Source organism: Kryptolebias marmoratus, linkage group LG6 (assembly GCF_001649575.2).
Source record: "Kryptolebias marmoratus isolate JLee-2015 linkage group LG6, ASM164957v2, whole genome shotgun sequence".
Taxonomy (NCBI): Eukaryota; Metazoa; Chordata; class Actinopteri; order Cyprinodontiformes; family Rivulidae; genus Kryptolebias; species Kryptolebias marmoratus.
In genome coordinates this window covers 11,074,013-11,097,023 of record NC_051435.1, presented here as the reverse complement: position 1 = coordinate 11,097,023, position 23,011 = coordinate 11,074,013, and the positions used below count along the sequence as shown (strand labels likewise).

General features: G+C 39.8%; 1 protein-coding gene across 3 annotated transcripts; it reads left to right on the top strand.

The window, feature by feature from the left end:
- The first annotated feature begins 358 nt into the window (after positions 1 to 358).
- On the top strand, positions 359 to 22,897 carry cobll1b (cordon-bleu WH2 repeat protein-like 1b). Of its 3 annotated transcripts, none has more exons than XM_017424578.3 (14): positions 359 to 606; positions 823 to 903; positions 14,211 to 14,399; positions 15,803 to 16,007; positions 16,092 to 16,317; positions 16,464 to 16,508; positions 16,616 to 16,710; positions 16,902 to 17,135; positions 17,218 to 17,341; positions 19,500 to 19,716; positions 19,810 to 19,895; positions 20,402 to 21,876; positions 22,243 to 22,305; positions 22,390 to 22,897. In XM_017424578.3, the coding sequence occupies exons 1-13, from the start codon at positions 566 to 568 to the stop codon at positions 22,270 to 22,272; spliced, it is 3,048 nt and encodes a 1,015-aa protein (XP_017280067.1). In that variant the 5' UTR covers positions 359 to 565; the 3' UTR covers positions 22,273 to 22,305; positions 22,390 to 22,897. The 3 variants fall into 3 exon arrangements, with proteins under 3 accessions (XP_017280067.1, XP_017280068.1, XP_017280069.1); XM_017424579.3 differs by having other exon boundaries at positions 359 to 611; XM_017424580.3 differs by lacking the exons at positions 359 to 606; positions 823 to 903 and adding an exon at positions 7,532 to 7,701.
- The last annotated feature ends 114 nt before the right edge of the window (positions 22,898 to 23,011 follow it).

Here is a 23,011-nt window from a genome sequence, read left to right as displayed (position 1 = left end):
TACAATGTATTAACTCAACAAATTGTAGACCTAATGGAGCAGGTGTGGTTGTTCTTGTATTCAGCCACCAGATGGCGCTGTAGACAAACAAAGCAGCGGCAGCAGAAATAAACAGCAACGCTGTTGTGTTTTGACGAGTTTCTGCTAATTTCACGTTGAATTAATTGACTTTTCTCTGTAGCATATAAAGTTTTACAGTGAGCTGTTACCATACGGGGCTTAAAAGGTAAGCTTTGACAAAAGTAAATTTTCCTTTGGGAACTCTGACGGTGAGGAACAGGAGATCCGCCCAACTTTTCTTTACTTTTTTTTTTTTTTTTTTCCAGCTCAGCGTTGCGATGCAGCAGCTGTAAGTGTCTGCCTGCGATGTTACAGATGAAAGTTGGCACAGTTGTGTTGACTGCGGTGACAGGAAAGAAATAATGCCTTTCTGACCGTAGGGAGCCCCGAGGGTAGGAGAAAGGAGGATAAAGCTCACTGGGATGAACTCGAATGAGACACTTTCATACCGACATGTGTCCAAATAAAACCTGTTTGTAGCAGACTTCCTACTTTCTTCTTCCCGATGGAAGCTGGCAGCTGCTTCAGTCACCATCTGGATTCATGGTAAGGTATGACAATTAAACACTAAGGCATATTCACGATAGAAACAGAAGAAATGGTTAAACTGGTGACCTCATGCGGGATTCGCCCACATTTGGATTTTTGCCTGTTTTTTTGTGTGTCGCTTGAAAGCAGCGGCTTAAACTTTAGTCTTTTGTTACAATTGGTGTGATAGCTCGCACTGAAAATGAATTGCTCTCTGTGTTTGTGTTTGACTAGTCCGAAGGATTTTGTTAAGCCACTGAGTTTAGTCATGGATGATCGTGGATCTCAGTCCCATCCGAGAAGCTCTGGTTTGAGGTAAGTATCCAGCAGAAACAGTCATTTAAAAAAAGCTGCAGTAATAGCTGCTTTACTTGTCAGTGAAGAACAACATGATAATTATTAGAACCTGTGTCTAAGTGGGTTTTACACTGCAGACGGTGACACTAATCGGTTTTTAAACTCATTTTGGGGGGAAGGATGTTTGTTTTGCCCCCTCTTTGTGCACAAATATGAGCCCAGCCTTCTTTCAGCTTTGTTGTGATGCTGTTAACAGCAGCTGGCGGCACACACACAGCTGTTTGACACATGAGCATAATGACACCTTTTTGTCACATGACGCATCCCTCGAAAAGCGACTTTTAACAGACATTCCTTTCCCTCTGTGCATCTCAGAGGAGTCACGGTTGTTGCAGAGTCTTCAACCCCCTGAACCCCTCTTCATTTCCTGCTTACAGAGTTTTACGAAGGAATTCCCTCGACCATATGGAGGGGGTCATGGGAACTGGTTTGCAGGGCAAACATTCGGCCTGCTTTGTCACCGCGATGAGCCTGATGATTGTTGCGGAAGTCGTGCGTTCTCTGGGGTTAAAGCTCACATTCGATCATACACAAATTGGTCCACCAGTCAAAGGAAAGTGCACTGAAGAGGTGCCCGGAGTGTGTGTGTGTGTGTGTGTGACTTGATGGAATTTCCCATCAGTTTTTTGGTACATATAGAGTCTGAGATGATGTCAGCCACTTATAAGCCAGCGGTTGGAATCATTAAAAGAATAAAGTGAGTTTCCAGGGCTTTTTTTCCCCTTTTTACAGTCTTTTTTGGCATTCACAAGCAATCTGTCAAGATGTCAACATTTTTAAATTTGAAGTGAGATGGAGACTTTGAGCGTACGATCATTTCAAAGCCAGCACTCCAAGACAGATCTGCAAAGTTTCCTATCCTGCCCTGTATCACTGTTAGTTCTCTTATGTAAAAATAGGATTTAGGAAAATTATGTATAAAAAAAAAAGCACCCTCTCTGTGTGACTTGTGTTTTTATTTTCTGAGATCACAGACACACGTCTTGGCAGCGCAGGGAGTAACTAAATGTCTCTGTGGTTTCAGTAAAATTTGGTGAAGTGAACCATTCTTCCATATGTTCTCCGTGTTAATTGTGGTTTCTTTTTTTTTCTGCTTCTTTCTATTTCCAAATGCATCCATATGTAAAGATTTTATGCGACCTCCTCAAAGCTGCGCTTCATTTATTCTAAACACTGACCTGGGCATGATCGATGAGCTGGCACACGAGCTGAGCTCATAGGAATATTGTTCAACTTCAGGAGATCTGAACAGGACAACAAACCGTGTCCCTTCACCCCTTTTTAGAAGGTCTTTTTATCGAAGCATTGACAAATGTTGTTTTAGAGCTACGCCGCTAATTGTTCAGCGAGAAGAGCATATGCAGTCCCCCTTCTAAGCGTGCTCTTCTTCGAGTTGGCCCAGCTAATTGGACACACCTAAAACCATGATCTCACATGGCTGGCTCTCCTTCTGGGCAGAATGTGGAATCAGTTAAGGTATTTTGAATCCCCACAGCTGTTTCCCCGACACGCAGGCTATCCCGGGGCACAGCTGTTCACGTGAGTTAACCAACGAGAGTTATGGCAAGGCTGGCTGCTCAGACGAAGCCGTCTGAAGAATTTGAGTGCAAAAAAAGTCGAAGAGCCGTGACCGAATTGGAGACGCAGAAATCACAAGGCCCAGAATAGAATAAAGCTTATCAGTGTCTTCTTCCTCGTCCACAGAGGCAACAAGGCTGTCTTCGCTTACAACGATCCATAATTTGGTCAAGAGCACGCTGCCTCCAAAGAGCCCACTCACATTCAGTGGGCTCATAAAGGCTCATAAAGCAAGATAAAGGGTTTCATTCAAAAAATATCCACCCACAAAATGAAATAAAGTAAGAGGAAAAACAGTAAAACCCAAGCAGCACTGAGTGAGTGTGTGTTTAGATACTGGAAAGTTTTGTCTCATGGATGCTTTCTCCCTCACAAGCATAAAGCAGGCTGGGAACAGGGAATAATGACTCGCCTTTGTTGCTCTTCTGAAGCCAACACGTCGACCATAAACAGCAGTGCATACTTTTTTATGGACAGTGATGAGTTTTATCAAGCACGGTTTGATTCTTATACCAGAGGTTCCTCTTTATCGCTAGGCCTTACGGTTGTGTTACGACAACATTGATGGTTGAGTAGATTTGTTGCACAGATCCTGATTGTCCGCCAGTGAAATAGCCTGGAAGACTTGGCCCCACTTTGTTTTCTGTTATGCACTTTTCCAGGCAATAACAGTTGGATGCTTCCCACTCTTAGCCTGCGTAACATTCGCAGTGACCCCACTTGAATCGGGCCTTTGTGTGCTCTCAATAGGACATCTTGCATATCTTCGATACCATTCAAACGTTTGTGCGACGAAATGGACAAATTGCCTCAATTTGCTTGACCTTCATTATCAGTGTTTGTTCTGATCCGATTATTACAGAGATAAGCCAGGCAGTCTTGACTTGTGGTTTTAAACTTGATGCACATTTATTTTTAAATGAAAGTATCAAGCTGGTCTGCAATGTATTTCTGCAAAAAAAAAAAAAAAAACTAAAAAACACACGTTTTAAACTGGTGTTTGGTCATGATTTGATTAAAAAAAAACACATACCTGTAAACTATAATGTGTTTCTCTAGATGGCACTGTCACTGTGTTTCTGAGCGTGTTTGGGATCTTGTCTCCCACCTCACGTCTGGGTAGTTTGGCGCTAGTTGTGGCATTTTGCGTAACATCGCACTGCTGAGACACAGATAAAGCGAACCGTATTATCTCTTAACAATTAGTGAAGCGAGCACATGGACCACAGCATGACACAAACAGGCAGCTGTACCAGTTTCAGTCAGGACTCTGGCTCTGATAGAGAGCGTTAGTAACTAAAGAAAGATAAGCTACTTTATATTCTGGATTCACACATTTTGTCTTGCCAGCTGGATTTCCCAATGTGCTTTGCCTGTGAAATGATACTATACTTTTGCCATTTTAACTTGTAAATGCAATTGTTTATTTATGTGCAGTAATGTTAATATTAACACTTTAGCTTGAGATTGCAAGCTTTTGAAGTTGTTTGTACAAAAGATCTCTGCAATGCTAAATACTGTTTCTATACGATTAGGGGCTAAATAAAAGTGCCGGTTTTACTGATATTCCAGTGTGCACGTTTGTTTCGGTAAACCTCAGTTCATGTGATGATCAGAAGATGGAACGTATGCTGCTGGGCCATTGACAGATGCCCCACTTTAGACAACGCTGCATTGTTTCCGATGAAGGGACACAGTGTGACGGTTGTAATTATGACTCTGGGGATAGCGTTCTCGCTCACCAAGTTGTTTTATCCAAATGTTTGTCTTGCTTTGAAAAAAAAAAGAGAGAGAAAATGCTTGCATTTGATCAAGTCACCAGAGAGTGGGGTGAATTATTGCACCTTATCTTTTCTGTGCGGTCTGAGTGGGACCTTTGTGTGTCCACTAACTGGAAAAGACTTCCTGAAGACCAAAAACAAGCTCTTTTAAGTTCTTTTAAGCCCTCTTTTGATCAGTGTATAAAAAAAAAAGTGCACAAACAGACTGAAACATGCATTGTGTCCACTCCTTTATGTTTAGCTGAACGTTTAGGTCCGTGGGTTTGTTATGGTGCAATGTTTAGAGGGAAAATATTTGAGCTGCACGGAGATAAGGTGGGGTTAATGTTCCATAGCAGACCCTAGTTCAGGGACCCAGAATGATTTTGAGAAATCAAAGTGAGGATCTCAGATCTCTCATACTGGAAAATGCACAGATCTGCTCGCGTACTTTGCTTCGGCGTTAAGCACGTTTGATCATCGGGAGGGGTATTAAGTTTAATTGGGGCTGATCATGACAAGTGGACATGATGAAAGCTTAAGTCTGGGTCTTAAATATCTTTCGCTGCTTCATATTATAATGTAAAGCGACATCCTGTGACTTTGATTTTGACCAGACTTGTGCTAGGAACTTCTGTGGGAAAAAGTTTTTGTTTTGCCTGCTCTAACAAATGACACACAGGAGGTGGGAACTTCTCATAGGGACCCTGTGTTCTTTTTTTTTTTCGTAGTAAAATTTCCTCCCATCCCACACTGCTTGTGCAGTAATGGCCTATCCAGATTCTCTTTAAAAGTTTGTGTTTACTTTGAGTGACCTCCTACCAGATTACCAGCTGTGGTTCTGGGCCTTGTGTTTAGTCTTCCCTCAGGAGCCCCCAATCTCCACCACTGTGGCTCTGACTTTTTTTTTTTTTTTTAAATGACACAAAATAAGTCGTACAGACAAAACTTAAAATAAACTCAAGGATGATTGAAGAGGACTAGGTGCTGCGGTGTGTATAGCCGAGTGCAGTTGTGGTTGGAAGAGAAGGCAGATAAGGTCGAGAGTCTAAAGAGGAGAAGGTTTTGGTTTAACTGGGAGTAAAAGTTCGCTGCTGAATACCAGCAACACATGGGTAGTGGGGAACAAATTGGGATATAGCAAGCCTCCAGTGGGGAGGGGACACCGTCTTAGCTCCGTTATCGAATTGGCAGGCGGCCCATTACGAGGCTCCAAATTTTCTAAGCACAAGAAAGGAGTATTACCTCATAACCAGGGAGGAAACTGATTCTGGCAAGTGATTAGCTGTCGGTGCATAAACCGAGCGTGGCTCTCTGCATCTATCTAAAGTGGTGACATTCCCCTTTCAACAGAAAATTTATCACCGTCGGCCATCTAACGGCTCAACAGCCAGGGAAGCGCAATACGTAGAGAGATGCTAAGATATGAATAAAAATCTGAGCACTTAAGAGGGAAATATTTACGTAAGATAAGACTAAAGCTCATAAGAGATTTAATTCTGCGGAACTTCTCAGCTGCACCCCTCCAGCCTGCTAACGTCTTCATTCACTCCTTATCGTTTCACGGTGTACGGTGGTGCTGTTTGGAGAATGGGCTGCACATTCTTGAGTAAAAACACGAGACTGCAGATAAAGAATTGGCACAGAACCCTTGTTTCACAATGGAAAGTTTATTTAAGATTTATTGTTTCTGTACTAGACGGTAACCAGGGCAAGTTGTAGCTTTTACTTCTTTTTTTTTTTTTAACAAAAGAGCAGATTTGCAGAGAATAAGACTGGATGACTCAGAGCAGCAGGTATATTTAAATGGTATGCTTTGTAAAATGCAAAAGTCTCAATGAGATGTTACTAAAAGGATAGTTCAAATCTTCTCTAGCAGGGTTCTGTGGAGAACCTATGAACAGTTATCATCTTACTGGTTGTAGGTGGCTTTTAAATGGTCTCAGTTTGGATAATTAGTTTTATTCTGACTGAAGAGTCTGAGTGAGACCAAGACAAAAAAAGTGAAATGCTGCCATCTTAAAACAACTCCAATCTTAAAATATTCAAAGGACCAAAAGCAGCTTATCTGTGTATCTAATGTGAATGTTGAATTATAAGATTTACGCCACAATCGATGCTGCATTACCAACTGATTTGGCAAAAATTTTATGATTTTCCTGTTTTAAATGCCCTAGGATACACTAGAAGTGCAACAGCTAATTGCTGCTGCTGCTGTTTGCACGTACAAACCATAGCATTTCATGTAAATAATCATACAATGTGAAGTTGACAGTGATGTAAAGGTTTATGGAGTTTGCATGATGCATTATGAGCTTATCGATGTTTTAAAAGGCAGCAGTCCACTCTGGTCTTGGCCCTCCTCCGTTTACTTGTCAGTCAGCCATAATTAAACTTCATTTCTCCAAACTGATGTTGTTCAACAAATATTTACAACAAGCACGATCATATTTGTTCATAATCTGCCAGCTGATTCCCACTTCAAATTATCTGAACTATTTTTTTAATGTGTCTTGAAGGTCTTAGCTTCTTGTTTTTTGTTCCAAAAGAAAAACTAAATCAGACTATTTTTTTTATTCTAAATGTCGATTCAAACAAAAGAAAATTGATTGTTTTTGTAATGTTGTCTAAGAGCGTTTATATGGTAAACTAATTTTGTCTGAATTGGACGATTTTGTGTCCGTTTATTTGTTTTATTCTCTTTAAATGAAGAAAAGGTCTCTGTAATCCTCCAGCGTGTTTGGACAGAGGTAATGTTCACACTGTGGTAATGCATATTATTTCATAGCTTTGTATAGAATCACTTTAATTATGGTTTTGCTCAACTGACAAGTCCTGTAACGTAATTTTGGAGTGAGTCAGTTCTGCCGAAGTAAGGTGTGGTTTTGAACAGTAGGCACTGTTTGTCATAATCAAAAACAAACATGGGACTATTACTTGATTAAACTGAGGAGACCTTGTGATAAGACAACATAACGACCCTTTTGACTTCCCTTGCTGGCACGAGCAGAAAAAAAAAGCTAAAATGTGATCATTCGGCAGATTTACTGTTGTCTTTGTCTGAGTCCACAGTGTGTGTGTGTGTGTGTGTGTGTGTCATTGTGTGTGTGTGCTGCTCCACTGGCCCCACCCTCAGGTTCATGTCTGCATATGGAGGCAAAGCTGCTTACCTTTCTGCTCGTGACCACGGGGGAAGTGCTACCAACCCACTGTACGCTGGAGCTCTCAGAAGGCTGGCGGGGTTTAGGCAGAGGAGGCAGATTTCTGATGTCACGGATTTGGGCGTGGCATTAAGATGGATTTTTTTTTTCTTTTTTTTTTTTAAAGCTACGCTGATAGAGCTCAGTCTGTCTGACTCCTCATGGGAGAACACAGCACAGTGGAAATTATGTGAGCAGGAACAACGTTGAGCAGAAAGGTAAGAGGAATGAAATGCTGGCAAATGTTAGTGGAAAAGCAGGTCTGTCACCTGCTCTCCAACTTTCTGCTTCTTACTGTTGTCTTCTCTGCTGCAGCAGCATACTCTTGAACAAACTTCAAATGTTTTTGGCTACAGTTTTCTGTTTTTCTGTTCACTGTGTATGTGTTCTGACTTGACGAGGAGGGTGTGTTGCTGCACGGTGGCATGTTTAAGCCTGTACATCTGACTGTATAGCGACGCTACGGCAAGTGGAGGGCTTGTTTTGGTCAGCAGAGCATTGAGTTTGATTGTGGCTTTTGCTTCCTAAAATAAACAGGGTGTTGTCTGAAAGTGTGACTAAAAGAAAAAAAAAAAAAAACTTCTCCAAAATTAAAAAAAAAAAAATGTTGTTTTTGTCTTTGTACTTGAACCCACCATTCCCCAAGGGGCCATCTTGCTACCCAGCAGCTGTTAGCATACCACAGAAGACATTTTTGTTAATCCATCTTCTCACTGCCTCAGAGAAAAGTAATATTTCTGACTCTGGTTTGGTCTGGTTCATTTCAGCTCCCTTTACTCCAGGAGTTTTTTTTAAATATTTCAGCTACTTTTAATTGATCAAACTGAAGAAACTTTGAATTGGCGCTGGTTTTAGTTGCATGACTCCTGTTTATTTTCTAATTTTTAATAAATTATAAAAAACTGCATAGCCAGTATTTTCAGCTCTGTTAACCTCCTCGCCTCTGTCTTTCATTCTGTCTTTTTCACACCTTATTAGAAAGGGTTTAAGGTATTTTTACACTAGAAGTTGCATTTGGGTGTTTTGCCTTTCCAGGGTTTTAAGGAGTTGTTTAACTTAAACAGAGATGCGTTTACATATGTAAAGTCTATAACTTCCTGTCTAAAGTAATCTTACTCAAGAGTCCCAAAACGCTCAGTTTATCAAAGCAACTTCCATTGTGGTATTTTTGTTTTCCCATAGCAACGATAGTTTTTGTTTTCCTTTTTGCAGAAGATCACAAGATCATCTTATGATGAAGTGTAGGAAATGACACAGCGGACGGCCGAGCTATTATTTCCCGCTCGTCTGTGATCATGTCTGTCAAGGCTGTTGTGTGCGTGTTGAATGGGCTTGTTTGTGAGTGTTGGAGCTCCGAGGGAGAGCCTGAGAGTGAGGCATCAGCAGAGTCAAGCTGCAGCATGTCCATCTCAATCAGCAGCACACCGACGCAGAGCTGCATGGAAAACACAAAGTATGAAGCTTTGCGTTTGTCGCCAGCCTGAGGTGTCATAATTTCAAAAAACGCCTCTCTGGTGACACGGCTATAAAAATTGGGCTGAGTTTATGGCTCATTGAATATTTCTCCCTGCTAATTTATGAAGTGCTTCTTTTGGAGGATGATCACTTTTCTTATGTAAGGGAACATGGTCACAGAAAAACCTTCCAGACTTTACAGTACTCCTGATGAACATGTCAGCTGACTCGTGACCCATTGTCGTGTTTCAGAAAGAGTTCAAACTTTATGGAAATGGAACATGTTTAGATAAAAACAGCCAGTTCCATGAAGACAGGAAGTCAGGACTTTGTCTCCATTGCCCTCAGTTTAATTGGCTGTTTAGTTAGTTTTTTCTGTCGACATGCAGTGGAAGAAAATGTCCCCCAGTTTCAGTAGTGACACATCAGAGGTTTGTGACCTAGTTATCGTTGGGAGGCCAACATGCCTTTTCATTGTGACATCGCAAAACTCTGTTTCAGTCTTAACAGATTTAGACAACTTTTGATAGCAGGATTGTACAAAAAAAGACACAAATGGATGCAGTTTCACTGCTATCAGTGCAAACTGACTCGGTTATTGTTTCCACTGTAAAACACACACCAGTGTGTAAACACATGAACATTTTCAAAGTTTGTGTCAGACTTTTATGACTACTGAGGACTTTTTCTTGCAACCAATCAACTCCAACAAGGATCCTCTGACGATCGTTTTCTTAGCAACCAATTGAAAGAAAATGTCAACACATCTGTGAATTACCAGACTAACCTTTTTTAAACTTTGTGCGATAATTTATTGAGAATATCTACATGTACACACGTCATGATGAGTTTTTTTTACTATTTTACTTTTTATATAAACATTATTGTAATATATTGAATTATTTCAAAAGCTCCTAAACTGCACAAGTATTTATTGTTAAAAGGTAAAGCCTAAATTGTTTATTTTAGTCATTCCCATGTTGTGTGACTTTAATTTTGGTGTCGAAACCGTCAATTTAAAATCATTGAAATCATTTTATTCAATCTTATGCTTACAATGCAGTTTGTCTGGAACTGTTTCTATGCAAGAGAAATGATGATGAATAAAATACAAGAAGGAGAACAGTAATCAGTGCCATTGATCTGATCATGAAAAGTTATTTAAAAATAAGCCACTACAGCCAGGATGGCCTTTTTAAAATACAGTTCTTCAAACAAATGTTCAATATTCTCTCATTACTCCAATATACTAAGCAAAATATTGTTTGAAATCCATAAGACGTCTCTACTGATTGTTTCATTTTTTGTAATGCATTTGAAGGGGTATTTCCTTCATTTCATTTCCTTAAAAGAACAAAGAAAACCAAACACTTTTATATAAAAACAGTAATTGGCAGAAATTTTTCTTGTCTTCTATATTTTCCACTTGTACAGTGCATCATCGTAGCGTTCGTAGACTTCAGGTTGTGAAAAGCTTCTCTAATATTAGCGCCCAAGCAGTGCAGGGTAGCCTTTAGGTGCATGAAGGAGTGCTGCACTCGCTGGTGGAATAACAGGTCTGTGAACCAATAGGAGCGGAGGCTGTGACTCATGTTGAAACTCTGCAGGACCAACCGGCACAAGCATTCGTGTGCAGTTATGGGTTTTAGCCATGGAAGTTCAGAAAAACAAATGGCTGCAGGTTCATAGTGCTCAAACGATTACTGACAACATTTAGCTGGTTGTCCTATTTGATACAGTCAAGGTGGAGCGTTTGGTAACTATAAGTGAGCAAGGTGAAATAGTTAAAAATACAAAACAGCACACATGGAAGTAATGTTAGAAAAAGAAATGTACAAAAATGTATGTACAAATGCTAATGTCGAGTCTCTTATTAGCCCTTCTGCTAAATGAAGAACCTCCGTCACATTTATTTTATGGTTCATAGCTCTGAGTTTCATTTTTGGCATTAATTAAACTCTTAGACATACACTAAAATACTTAAATGCCTCATAAAATGCTGTGTATTCTGCAGTTTGCTGTGACATTTTGAAAACGTCTGCTGACTCTGTATGTTTGGAGCAAATGAGGGAAACGCCTTTTCTGTTGATTCTAATCTGCTAAACATGGCCGTCCATGTGGAAAGTATACATGTGCTGCATGTATGCTGAAGGTAAGTTTTGTTTTTATTATTTTTTTTGTCCAAATGCAGCTCCTAATTCTTCATCTCTGCCCCATTTAATATGTGGAAATCTGGAACTGTTGAAATTGTTGCTATTTTGTGTCCACTCTGCTTGTCTGGCTGCTGTTCATTCTTGACTCCTGACTTTTTAACACATTTAATTTTAGATCAACTTTGATACATTGATGCATTTGAGATCCTTTGAAACTAAAACATTTGTAATATTTATAAATTTTAAATAATTTATTTTTTGTGGCCTAATTGAACTATTTCTCCCCCAAAGTTATTTATAATGGTCAAATATGCCTGTTTCTGTTTTGCCTCAGAGGTTTGGGTCTTTTTGTGCTTTTTAGCTGTATGCATGTTAAAAATAAGTGGGGTTTTTTGGCTTCTTGGATCCTGGAATTGTCCATTTTTATGACTAAAGCAGCAAACCAAATGTCCTGTTTTTAAAAATGTATTTATTTATTTGTTGTTAGACTTTTTATGGCTTTACTGAAAACTTAAATTTGCAATCTATAATTGAAGGCCCGTACTGAAGTTTGCATTCACGGTTTGGCTAATATGCTGTCATATTTGTTTGTTTTACCCTTGAAATCTTGATTCTGAAAGTTTTGTAACACATCACAGGTTTTGTAACTCAGTTTAGTAAATACCTGTTTTGGCACAGTAGAAGTTTGCGAGGACTTTGTTCGTGACGGTTGGATTGTTTTATGGATTTGGGAAGAGCTGCTGCAATCCAGTTGGGCCTGCGTGGGGTAAGCTGTTTTCTAGCAGAGTTTACTTGGCACATCCCTCCGCCTGTTTATTTTCAAGCAGGTTTTTCCAACTCCTCATTGCCAACACAGAAGAGAGTAAACAAAAATACATAGCTCTTGGTTACAGTATGACAGTTATTGTTCCGGTTAGATAATCTGGCTCGTGTGGTTGTGTATTCTTTATCTGAAATGAATGTAGTTTGGCTGACAGTAAACATACAATCAGGTAAACCAGCGCATGTGAGCTTCACACTTTTCTTTTTCCAGATGGCCTTTTTGACTTAGTAAAATAGTAAAATAGAAACACAGGCACAGGCTGGAATTTTCAATATCGAACGCAAAATTATAACCTCTTCCTCTAACACACAGTCAGGAAAAGCCCGGAGCCCGGAGACATTCATATACAGATAAGCACGTTGGTGAGGACGTGGTTTGGGGGGTGTCAGTGTCTTGCCCCAGGGCACTTCGGCACCCTGCAGGTACCGGGGATCAACCCCAATCCTTCGATTGCAAATCAGCCTTTCTACCACTGGATCATAGCCTGTAGCCTGCTTCTTTCCCAGTGATAGCTGGAGATAGACTCCAGATCCCTGAAAGGGATGACAGATATGGAAAATAAATGGGTGGTGAAGGAAATATAACATCTAGAGAACTTGATTTTTTTTCTCCTGAAGCTATTATTCTAAGCCTGGTTCTACCAGTACAATTAGGCCAGTTTGAGTCCATAACATAGATGACATTCTTTGTTGGGAACAAGTAAAAATGCAGCATAACTTTTGTTTTCACTTGCTTCAAGTTTCAGTAATAAAAATGTCTCATTTATTTACTTATTTTAGGTTGTTTTGTTTTTATTTAAATGTATTAATAGCCAGATGGAGATGGTTAAAGAGCTGCTTTCGGTCCTCAGGCCATAATTTTGCCCATGTGTGCTTTAAGAACAAGCAGACCAATGGGAGAAATATTCTTTAATTTTAAAGGCGGCCTGTGTTTGGTTTAATTAAAAACAAACTCTGGTGGCTTTTAATAGTTACCTTCACATCATATTTGTAAGAAAACAAACAAACATTATATTAAACATTATTGTTAACTTTAGACCTGGATATTTTGGGTACTACTTTTAACACTAATAATAATTACACTGCCAGTTTATGCAGGTTACTTTGTTATATTAATTGAACAATAGTGTCATTTTTCAGCCTCAGTTCATCATTTTCAGTGTTTTATTTTGCACACTTTAAAAACTGCAACAGGGGTTCACGCTGCATAAAAAAACACTTCTGTTTGCCTTTTCACTACGACAGATTTGAGTTATACTGACTGACTGTTCGAGAGGAACTTCGAATCCAAGCATAAATATTTGTTTTAGTGTGTATGTGTGAGTAGATATGTCATATTCAAAGTGTTTAAGGGCATCCGCCCCCATCGAGATACTAATAATCCTTCTGTAGACGTGCCTCAGTGGAGCCTGTGACCTTGCATTGCTCAGATTCCTCTGTTTGAATAAGCAGGGACCACATGTGAGACTTTACAGGCCATAATTCAGAGCACTAGATCTACGAAAAACCCCTTTTCTATCTGCGTACAAACCGACTGAATGTTTCCAAGGTTCATGATTCCTCGGTTCACCAAAGATGCGATCTCTTGTTTACGGTTTTTGTTTTGCCTGTCATAACATCAGCTGTTTCTCATATCAGACATGTGTTGCAGCTAAGCTTTAAACCCTGCGATGACAGCACTCTAAAATGTAAAACAACTTCTCGCTTGCGGGCTCAGTCGCTGCATTTTTGAATATGCGTTGCTCTCTTCAATAATTTGGGTTGTAGAAATCACATGAATGTTTGATCAGCTGACGGAAAACATCCAAACGGGGGAAGGGCAAATCGCTGTTCTCCATTTTATTTTTTATTTATGTCTATTTATTTATAGAAATGAATACATTTTTCCTAAATATCTACTATATGTGTTATCCTGGCCGTACTCCTTTAATGTATATTTGTACAATATACACAACACTGCAACAATGCTTATTTTTACTGCCCCAACCAGGTCTTATCCATGGGTTTAAAAGCCAGTATCTCACATCTTTTTCTTCTAAGTCTGTTCCTCAGGCTTCATGGGCAAATCTGTCCACTTGGTCGTCTTGTGACTTGTGTGCAAAGTGGTCTTGAACACCTAAACGTTTCAGCCTTTATGCTTCGTAAAAACCTGTAGAAGAAAAAGTTCCCTCTGTGTTGTCTTGAAAGAAACATTTTTTGTGTTTTCTTCATGCACACCAAAGAATGCAGGAAATCCAGTCTCTGTAACGTTTAAAAAAAAAAAAAAATGTTAATTTGTCTTTCTTGTTTGACTGCAGGGTGTCAGCCAAAACCAAAGCCCCGTCCCCGCCAGGACTGAAGAAGCTGGATTCTTCAGGTTTCTCCCAGTGGCACCCAGGAAACCCTCATTTAACCATGGACCAGAAGGAGAACCTCATCGATAAAGAGCTTTCTCTCACCGTGGTTCTGCCCGGAGGAGTGGAAAAGACAGCAGTAGTTCATGGAAGGTACATTCAGGCGACAGATTCTTATCTAGAGCGCTGCAGTCCTTCTGTTGTAACATTTTAAACTCCGCACTCTGCATGGGATGTATGAGGTATGAAGTCATCACGTCCTGTTGGATCCAGCTGAGTCAGATGGGTGGAGTAGCTGAATGTTGTGGTTTTAGTTAATGGGTGCGCTGATGCAGAATTTGTTGCATTTGTTTAATTTTTTGTTCGATCTCAAGCAAAAAAATAAAAATAAACATGTGGTTCTTAAACCTAATTAAATATGTTAGTTTTGCATGACTCGGCGCAGTTAATAACTTAAACCCGGGCTGTAATCTGCTCAGTATGTGTCAGCCTTACCTTTTGTGTCAAACGTTTCAAAGTCTGCGTGTCCTCCTTTGTTTCAGAGCTCAAGACTTTCCATCAAAAGTTTACTTAAGATATCCTTATCGTTCTGTCTATGCACACAGTTTATAAGCAGCCTGTCAGAGGTATCCTTTGCACTTTGGCCTGTTGAGAATCGACTGAAGTTAATTTTGTTTAAAGAGATTAAATTTACATTCTTTGCTCCCTTTAAACCCGTGCAGAGTGCCGAAACGACTGAGTTAGCGTTTCGTGGTTTACTTTAAGAAATTTTGACAGTACTGTTAGTTTTAGGGAACGTGATGCAATCTTTCAATGCATTTGTTTTGTGGTGTTTTTTTCCCACATATTCTTGCCGCCTTTACATCAACTCTTGTGCCAAATTTCTCTGTTTAAAAAAAAAAGCTAAGTTATTTACCAGTTGGTTCATTTAGAGCAGTGGTCTTCAATCCTGGTCCTGGAGAGCCACTATCCTGCATGTTTTCCTTGTTTCTCTGCTCCAACACACCTGATTTAAATCAGTGGGTGATTAACAGGTTTCTGCAGGACATGAAGAGGTCCTTTAACCACTGAATCAGGTGTGTTGGAGCAGGGAAACAAGGAAAACATGCAGGATAGTGGCCCTCGAGGTCCAGGATTGGAGACCCCTCATCTAGAGGAACCTGCTTGGCCTTTAGTTTATTGGCTCATTGTTTGTCTTTTTTCCAAGTAAAAATTAGAAATGTAATGATTTCTGCTCGTATTAGTCTGAAAATACATTTATATGGAACATATGAGGGCTTTGAACTGTTGGTTCAACAAAATGAAAATTTTATGCATTACCTTGAACTCAGTGACACTAGCATGGACACTTTCTACTATATCCTCACATTTAATTGCTTAATAAACAAATATACAGTAAGTGAGTCAGATACTGTAGGTTTCCCGCCAATTTCTACAGAGAAGTCTAAAATGTAATGCCATAAAAGGGACTAATTCTGCGTTTTGATTATTATTTTCTAAGACACTGCATTTCTTCATTTTATTTCACCTGTTTGTTTTGTTTTTGTGCCCTTCAGTGAACCCCTAATGGACCTATTAGTGATGCTTTGTGCCAAGTATCACCTGAACCCATCAAGCCACACTTTAGAACTGATCACATCCAACAGGAACAACATCAAGCTCAAACCCAATGCTCTGATCGGAACTTTGGATGCAGAAAAGATTATACTGAAACCTAAAGGAGAGGATGCAAACAAGAAGACGGGTCCCCAGATGCCTGAGGTTTGTTGTCAACTACAGTAAACACAACTTTTTGGTTGTTCATGTTGAATAAACGATCCAAGTGGCTCATTGTTTTCTCTCTAGGCTACCGTTCGGATGGTGATAAACTACAGAAAGACCCAGAAAACGATATTGCGGGTAAATCCTCGAGTTCCCCTTTGGGAACTCATACCGGCAATATGTGAGAAATGTGAATTTGACACTGAGACCACAGTTCTTTTGAGAGATGTCACATCACTGGCCCCGTTGGACTTGTCCAATTCACTTAACGATCATGGAATAAGGGAAGTTTATGCAAAAGACACAAAAAGTGAGTTCTAATGTGTTTAAACTCTTCTAAGTCTGCATCCAAGTGTCTGTAGTGTTTCGTGTACCGTGCCTGACCAGCTTACCTTTTGAGCCTCGCTGCGAATGCCATTTGTTATGCACTAAATCCCAGGCTTGTTTGCTTCGCAGGACAAGCTGCTTCTCTTGTGCATCCAAACTCACCGACTTCTTCAGGTATTTAATCACTGCAAAGAAGTGAATGGTTTGACTTCCACAGAGCTATTGTATCATTGTGTTCCCACAAATGTATGACTTTTTCTGTTTTTGTTTTGCCCGCACAGGAGCAGTAACGCCAAGCAAAGATAAAAATCAGAAGGAGAAGGAAAATAAAGGCCTGTTCAGCATGTTTAGAAAAAGCAAGAAGAAAGCCGAGAAGGTGAACGTAAAATGATTACATTTCAGCGTAACAATGAACATACAGGGTCAAGAAAAATTGCTCTTTTAAAGCGTTTTAAATGTTTGGAAGGGTTTCTTTTTTTCGCTTTAATGTGCCACTGGTTAATGTTCACTGTGTTGTTTGGAAACGTGCCTCTTATCGCGTCCCAATTGGATGTTTGTTCTTTAAAGCCAACGACTGCCAGTGCCCCAGCTTCTCCCGTCCTCGTCAGCAAACCTCGACCTCTCAGTATGGCCCTACCCTGCTCAGATTCGGCCTCTTTCAGCTCTCCCTTGTTCGCCGACGTGCCAAAGAAGAGACGTGCACCCCAACCGCCGGTCCTCGTCTCCCAGGGCTTTCACTCAGACTTCAGAGGCCGCAGGAGGCTCCACTCTGAGCCTAACCCCCTTCCTGATGGCGATCAGGTGAGCGTGAAGATCGGCAGCTCTGATTTCTCATCTTTCCGTGCGTCTGCGCTTCAGTTCTAAAACGCAACTCGTTCTGAAGGTGGCAGGTGTGAGTCGTGGGTCTTCAGCCGAGTCTTCGCTGAGGAGAACCAAACGCAGGGCTCCTCCACCCCCGAGTTCTCCGGGCCCCGTTCTCCAAGAAACTGTTTCAGACGATTTGCAAGGTTTGCCTTTGTGTTTATTTTTTGATTTCTTTGTGTTTCCCGTACAATTTTTTTTATTATCATTCAATGGCCACAAATGTTTGCTTAAAAAAAAAGTGGTTTGGTTCAGGTATTAAACAAAGTTGGCCCTTGACACAGTAAATCTGGCGTCATTTTTTTTTCTTTGACTTTTGCTCATCCTAGTGGTTGTTATTGAGAAGTGGCACACAGAGCACATCCAATTATTAATCCAACAAGGTTAAAAATCAATTAAATTTTACAAATTATTTTTCCTTTATCAATAAGATATTGTGCCACTCTGATTCTGTTTGTGTTTATTTTAATGTCCTGTTTCATTTAAGCTTTTCATGAAAAGAAATAGAATAGAAAGTCTTCATATACAAAACATCCAATTTCTAGGCTGCTCCTCTTTAAATTTATTTTATTTCGGTACTAAACTCTTTGTATTTTTTTCTTTTAAATTGTCTATAATTACCTAGTTTGGGCCTACTTTCCTGTGTTTGTGGAGACCCATTGGACTCCCTTGTCCTGTTAGGGGAAACTCCACCCATCCTGTATGCACAGCAATTAAAAGCAAAAAACTAAAAATATTTCAGAATATTTATAACAAAGGTTTGGATAAAAAAAACAAAAAAACAATTTGTTTATGATGGTTTATATTTCTGGAATTGGAGAAACAAGGACGATTGGGAAAACCTTTTCCCACATCCCTTGATGACGTCCTGTTAAGCACAGTTGTGCTTCTTTTTACTAAGATTTTAAAATCTACTTGTTTTGTTCTACATGTGAAGAGTAAAAAAATGTGTTTGTGGTGCTCAGAGCCTTGAAACGTCCCTTCAGAAACCTTATCAAGCATTGTGTAATCCAAGGGCACTTCTCTTTTAAAATTTCAGCAGTTTTTCTTCATAAAAAATTCAGGTTATTCATGTTAAGGGTCCTGATGGTATTTGTGACACATTTTTTTTATTACTTTCTTTTAAATTTTTTGAGCTTCACACAAAACACATATTCTATCATAATATTTTATGTAATTAATTACTAACAAATGTTATAATTTGTGTCCGTACAGATTTCAGTTTTCTTTCCCGTTTACCCTTAAGATGTTACTATCCTTAAAACATTAGGTTTTTTTTCTTGTACTACTTTTGCTCTGGTAAGAAGTCTCCCAGCTCCTTTTATTCTTTACCAACATATAAGATCTCATTTATAGAATGATACATTTTAACACTTGTCTTCATACTTAAATGTTTCTAACACTGACTTTACAAAGAAACCTTTTTCTCCTCTTTTTTTTTTTGTTCCTTTCCCGAACTTCCACTTGTGACTCTGTAAATGCTGAGATCAGAGGCCAAGAACAACAAGCTTTGTTTAAGTGGCCTTGAAATTCCTGCTGCTCACTGCTCCTCTGTGGTAAACTTCCTTTAGCTGCCAAATCAGGTAGTAAAGGGATAGGCCAGAGCTTTTGAAGTGGAGTTCTGTGAAAAGGCCGTGAACAATTATTATCTTACCTTTTTTTTGAAGCTTTTTGAATGACCCCAGTTTGGAGAAATAGTTTAATGATGATCAGATTGACGAGCTAACGGCTAGTAAATGCTGTCTTAGAACAACTCCAGTCTTGAAGATTTCTTATGGTTTAAATGAAGCTATCTTATCTTTCTATTTCCATCAGTTTTGCGTAACACTGATATTCAAGCAGAAATATTACTTCCAGTACCCCAGCTTCTACAAGTGTTGCTGTTTGTGCTTTCAAAAAGCCATGATCTATTCAAATGACCATGGAATGTGAATCAATGTAAAGGTTCATAAAATATCAATAGCATGGACTGCAATAATTTTTTTTTTAAATAAGAGTTGGTTTTTTTTGTTTTTCATTTTTGTTTTTACTCAGCTTGAACTAAATATTAGCTCATCAGTCTGGTCAGAACTGAACTCTATTTCTCCAAACTAACACCGTTCAAATCGCTATCCACAACAGGTAAGATATTATTGTTCAGAGCCTTCCTGCAAAACCCAACTTCAAAACATCTGAACTACTGCTTTAAGATGAGAATATTTCATTTAGTGGAATTTAGAAGTTGGAACCAAAAAAGCAACCATAGTACTGAATACTTCTGATTGACTTCTGTGCGTGATTTTTGCTTTTTTTCATGTTTTACAGTGACTGTGGCTGCTAACACGCTACAGGAGATCATGGAGCAGGAGGAGACAAGCGGGCCTGTAGCATCTGCAGCTGCCTGTAGCACCCAGGGGGAGTTCAGTAGCCTCAACGTGTCGTCTGAAGTCTCGTTGCATTCACCTTCCCCAGACGTTGCGTCTCAGAGCACAGTGAAGGAAATTGGGGAAGATCAGTCTCCTGATCTGTCCTCAGATGGCAAGTACGAACTATAGTAATTCTATGTATAGCTCTGAAGTGTTTTTTTTTTCTCCTTACCATTGGCAGTTCTTTTAAGCCTTTGTATTTTTTTCAGTCTGCTGGAAAGCATTGTAAACGGCTCTGCAGCTCCGAGTGAAAAGAAAATCAATGTCACAGACTCACCTGAACCTGCAGTTACCAGTGAGTATTTCTTCAAAATAAAACAGTACTATTTTTTTAGTTTTACTAATATTCTTTAGAAGTTTGACACCTTTCTTCAGTTTTCATTACACTGTGTGAGAGTGTTTCTTTCTTAACCCTTTTAGCACCATTAATAATAGGTATATTTATTAAAACGCCTGGTCTTTCCTGTCTATTTTTGTCAGTAATTGTGTCAAAAAATGCCCTGTGTGTAAATAATTTGCACCCTTTTTCAAGGAGAAGTAGAACTTTTAAAAAGTATTTGCCATTCTTATGTACTTAAATACCTAAAACGGAATTGAATTTTCTCCAACTTTCTTTATATAAATTCTTAAAAAGTCCAGATTGAACATTTCTGAGATTGCAAAATCTAATTCAAACTATTTTACAACAACTCAGACAGTTTTACATTTCTGGGGCTTTCTGTGTCACTGATGATCCCCGTGGTTTTAAAAGGGTTAAAGAACTTATATTTTACGTAATTTTTTTTTTTTAATTCTGTATAGATAGTGGACCCCTTGAAGACAGCCCACAGTCCATCTGCGTAGAGTCTGCAGCTGAAAGCGCTAAAGGTGACCGTACCGTTACCATCCAACCTCTGCCTCAAAAGAAGGACGCAGAAGTGCAGGCCTCCAATCCAGCAAACACTGAAAGCCTTCAAGAGCTGACTGACGGCTTGGAGAGTTCAGCCACCGCCGGCACATTGTCTCCCACTGGAGAAGATGCTCAAGTGCAAACAGATTTCACCAGATTTTCCGCGGCTTCTCCACAGCGACAAGAGGACAAAGTTCCTTCATCGGCAAACTCACTTGCCACACAAACGGTGGAGAAAAAAGACATAGCCACGCTCACAGAGGAGCTGGAACCCTCTGACCTGAAACATGCCTCATTCCAGTCTTCATCATGCCAAGACTCAACACCAAGCGTGCCTGCTACATTGAAAGCGTCCCCTATGTATGCTACAAACTCTGAGCCAAAACCTAAGCCTTCTAATGAACTGACAAGGGACTACATCCCCAAAGTAGGGATGACTACATACACTATTGTGCCTCAGAAATCCCAAGATAAACTGAGATACTTTGAAGTTGCACTGACACTGCAGGCTGCTTCTAAAACTCCAGTAGAGGGGCTTGACATTGGTTCTCTTGACTTAAATGAGAACACAGGACAGAAGGGACAGACTGAAATCTCAAAAGAGAAATGTGAGCTAGGTTTTAATTTACCCAGGGATGACTTACTGACTAGCACAGTAACTTCTACCACCACCACCACTACTACTTCTACGACTACTGCTGCTACTCAACACACTGTAGATGGAAGTATACCCACACCTACTTATTCTTCTTCACCAACAGCTTTACACAGCCCAGACAAGATCTTCTCTTCTGCTAATCCAGTGTCTCCACCAGGTTCACCAGCAGAGGTCAAGGAAATGAAAATTCCACCCGCAACTAGACCCAAGCCTGCTTCTTTCCGCTTGGCACAGCACAAAAAAACACCTGGATATTATGTAACTTCGGCTGCTGAGAAAAGCCTCGGTGCCAGTCCTGGCTCTGCGCTCAAGGAGACTCGAGGGAGCGCAGAAGGACCGGCACTGCCGCCCCCTCCCTCTCCTTCTTTTCCTCCGCCCCCACCGCCTGTACAGTTTCGAGAGGAGGCAGCAGAGGCCACTAATGTTCAGCGGAGCCCCCAGTGGGACGACAAGAATGTATCCTCCATGAGAATGACGAGGCAAAGCAGCCTGCCGTCGAGAGAGCCAAGTGCGGGGCTGAGCTTGGAAAAACTGAGGAGCTTCGCAGCTCCCAGACCGTTTGCTCCACCAACTCCTTCCCGCTTCGCCCAGGCAGTGTCCTCCGCTGTGAAACGAAGCCAGTCTCTACCCCATGGGCCAAAGTTGCCTCCCTCGTCTGTCGTTCCACCTGTCTCTCCAATTACAAGTCACTCATCAGCCTTAGAGTCCGACGGATTATCCAAACTCGAGGTCAGTTCTGGAGCAGTGTTGCACACTGACTTTAAAAATACTAAAGATTAAAACTCATGAGGCCACAGTTGCAGGGCAAGGTGCACCTTTTTTTGGAGCTTTACAGACGAGAGTGAAACAGGCCTGGGATCTTGCTGTTGTCTTTGTTTCGTATCAGCTGTTAGTTTTTATCTGCTATTTATACTGTAAACAACAGGGTTTCTCAAGAACATTATCTTTTGCAAGAAGCAGATACAAAAAAAAATGCTACAACAATAAATGAATCCCATTTTTGTGGGTAGAAATCTGTTATTTCCAATTTGCACATATTAGATTTTTTTTTTTTTAAATTTGTGACTTGATTGAGCTGTTTTTTCCCTGTTACAGAGTGAAGAGGTGGTTCAGACCAGACCATAGCTGTGCTGTGATTCTGACAGCATATCAGCCATAGTAAGACAAATCCAGCTCTTTACAAAAATGTATTATTGATATATTTTCACAACATAAACATGTGACTTTCTTTTTTTCTTTCAGGAGGAGCTCATCTTTTCTACTTTGAATTCAGATTTTTTTTTTAATCTTAAGGCACAAAGGAAAAAGCTGTCTTTTGTGATACCTCTTTTTGGTCTTCTCCAGTGTATATAAAATGATTTATTTTGAAAATTAATCATTGATTTATTTTCTCACACCACTGAGTAATATTCTTGTGCTTTTTTTAGGTTTTCTTATATTTTGTGTGGTGACTGTTGTGCATTTAATGCAAAGTGTTGTAAGCGATGAATGATGGTGATAAATGAGAACAATTCTATAAATTATTTGAATAATTGTAACATTATTGGGTTTATAAAAAATGTATTATATGAATAATACTGGATGTGTAGGACAGACCAGGTCTGACCTATGGTAAATATTTCTTAGATGAAAATTCAGATTTATATTTAAGTATTGGAGTTTTGATTAAATTGTAAACAGAGGTGCACTGATGTGTACTGACTTGTTTTTGTCAGCGAGTGTTGCGATGATTAAAGCTTTTATTATGTCATTTGCCTACATTGTCATCATTCCTTTCGCTTGCAGGAAAACATTTTTTTTTACTGCTTTCCTTCACAAAGTGCTGAAATTAGGTCCTACAGACTAACAATATCCTGGCTGTGTG

What these genes read in the sequence shown, in the direction of transcription:
- cobll1b (XM_017424578.3), top strand. Translation starts at nt 566, where the DNA reads ATGGAAGCTGGCAGCTGCTTCAGTCACCATCTGGATTCATG. An exon ending in AGTCACCATCTGGATTCATG is followed by an intron (nt 607 to 822) that starts GTAAGGTATGAC and finishes GTGTTTGACTAG; the next exon opens with TCCGAAGGATTTTGTTAAGC. An exon ending in GATCTGTCCTCAGATGGCAA is followed by an intron (nt 19,717 to 19,809) that starts GTACGAACTATA and finishes TATTTTTTTCAG; the next exon opens with TCTGCTGGAAAGCATTGTAA.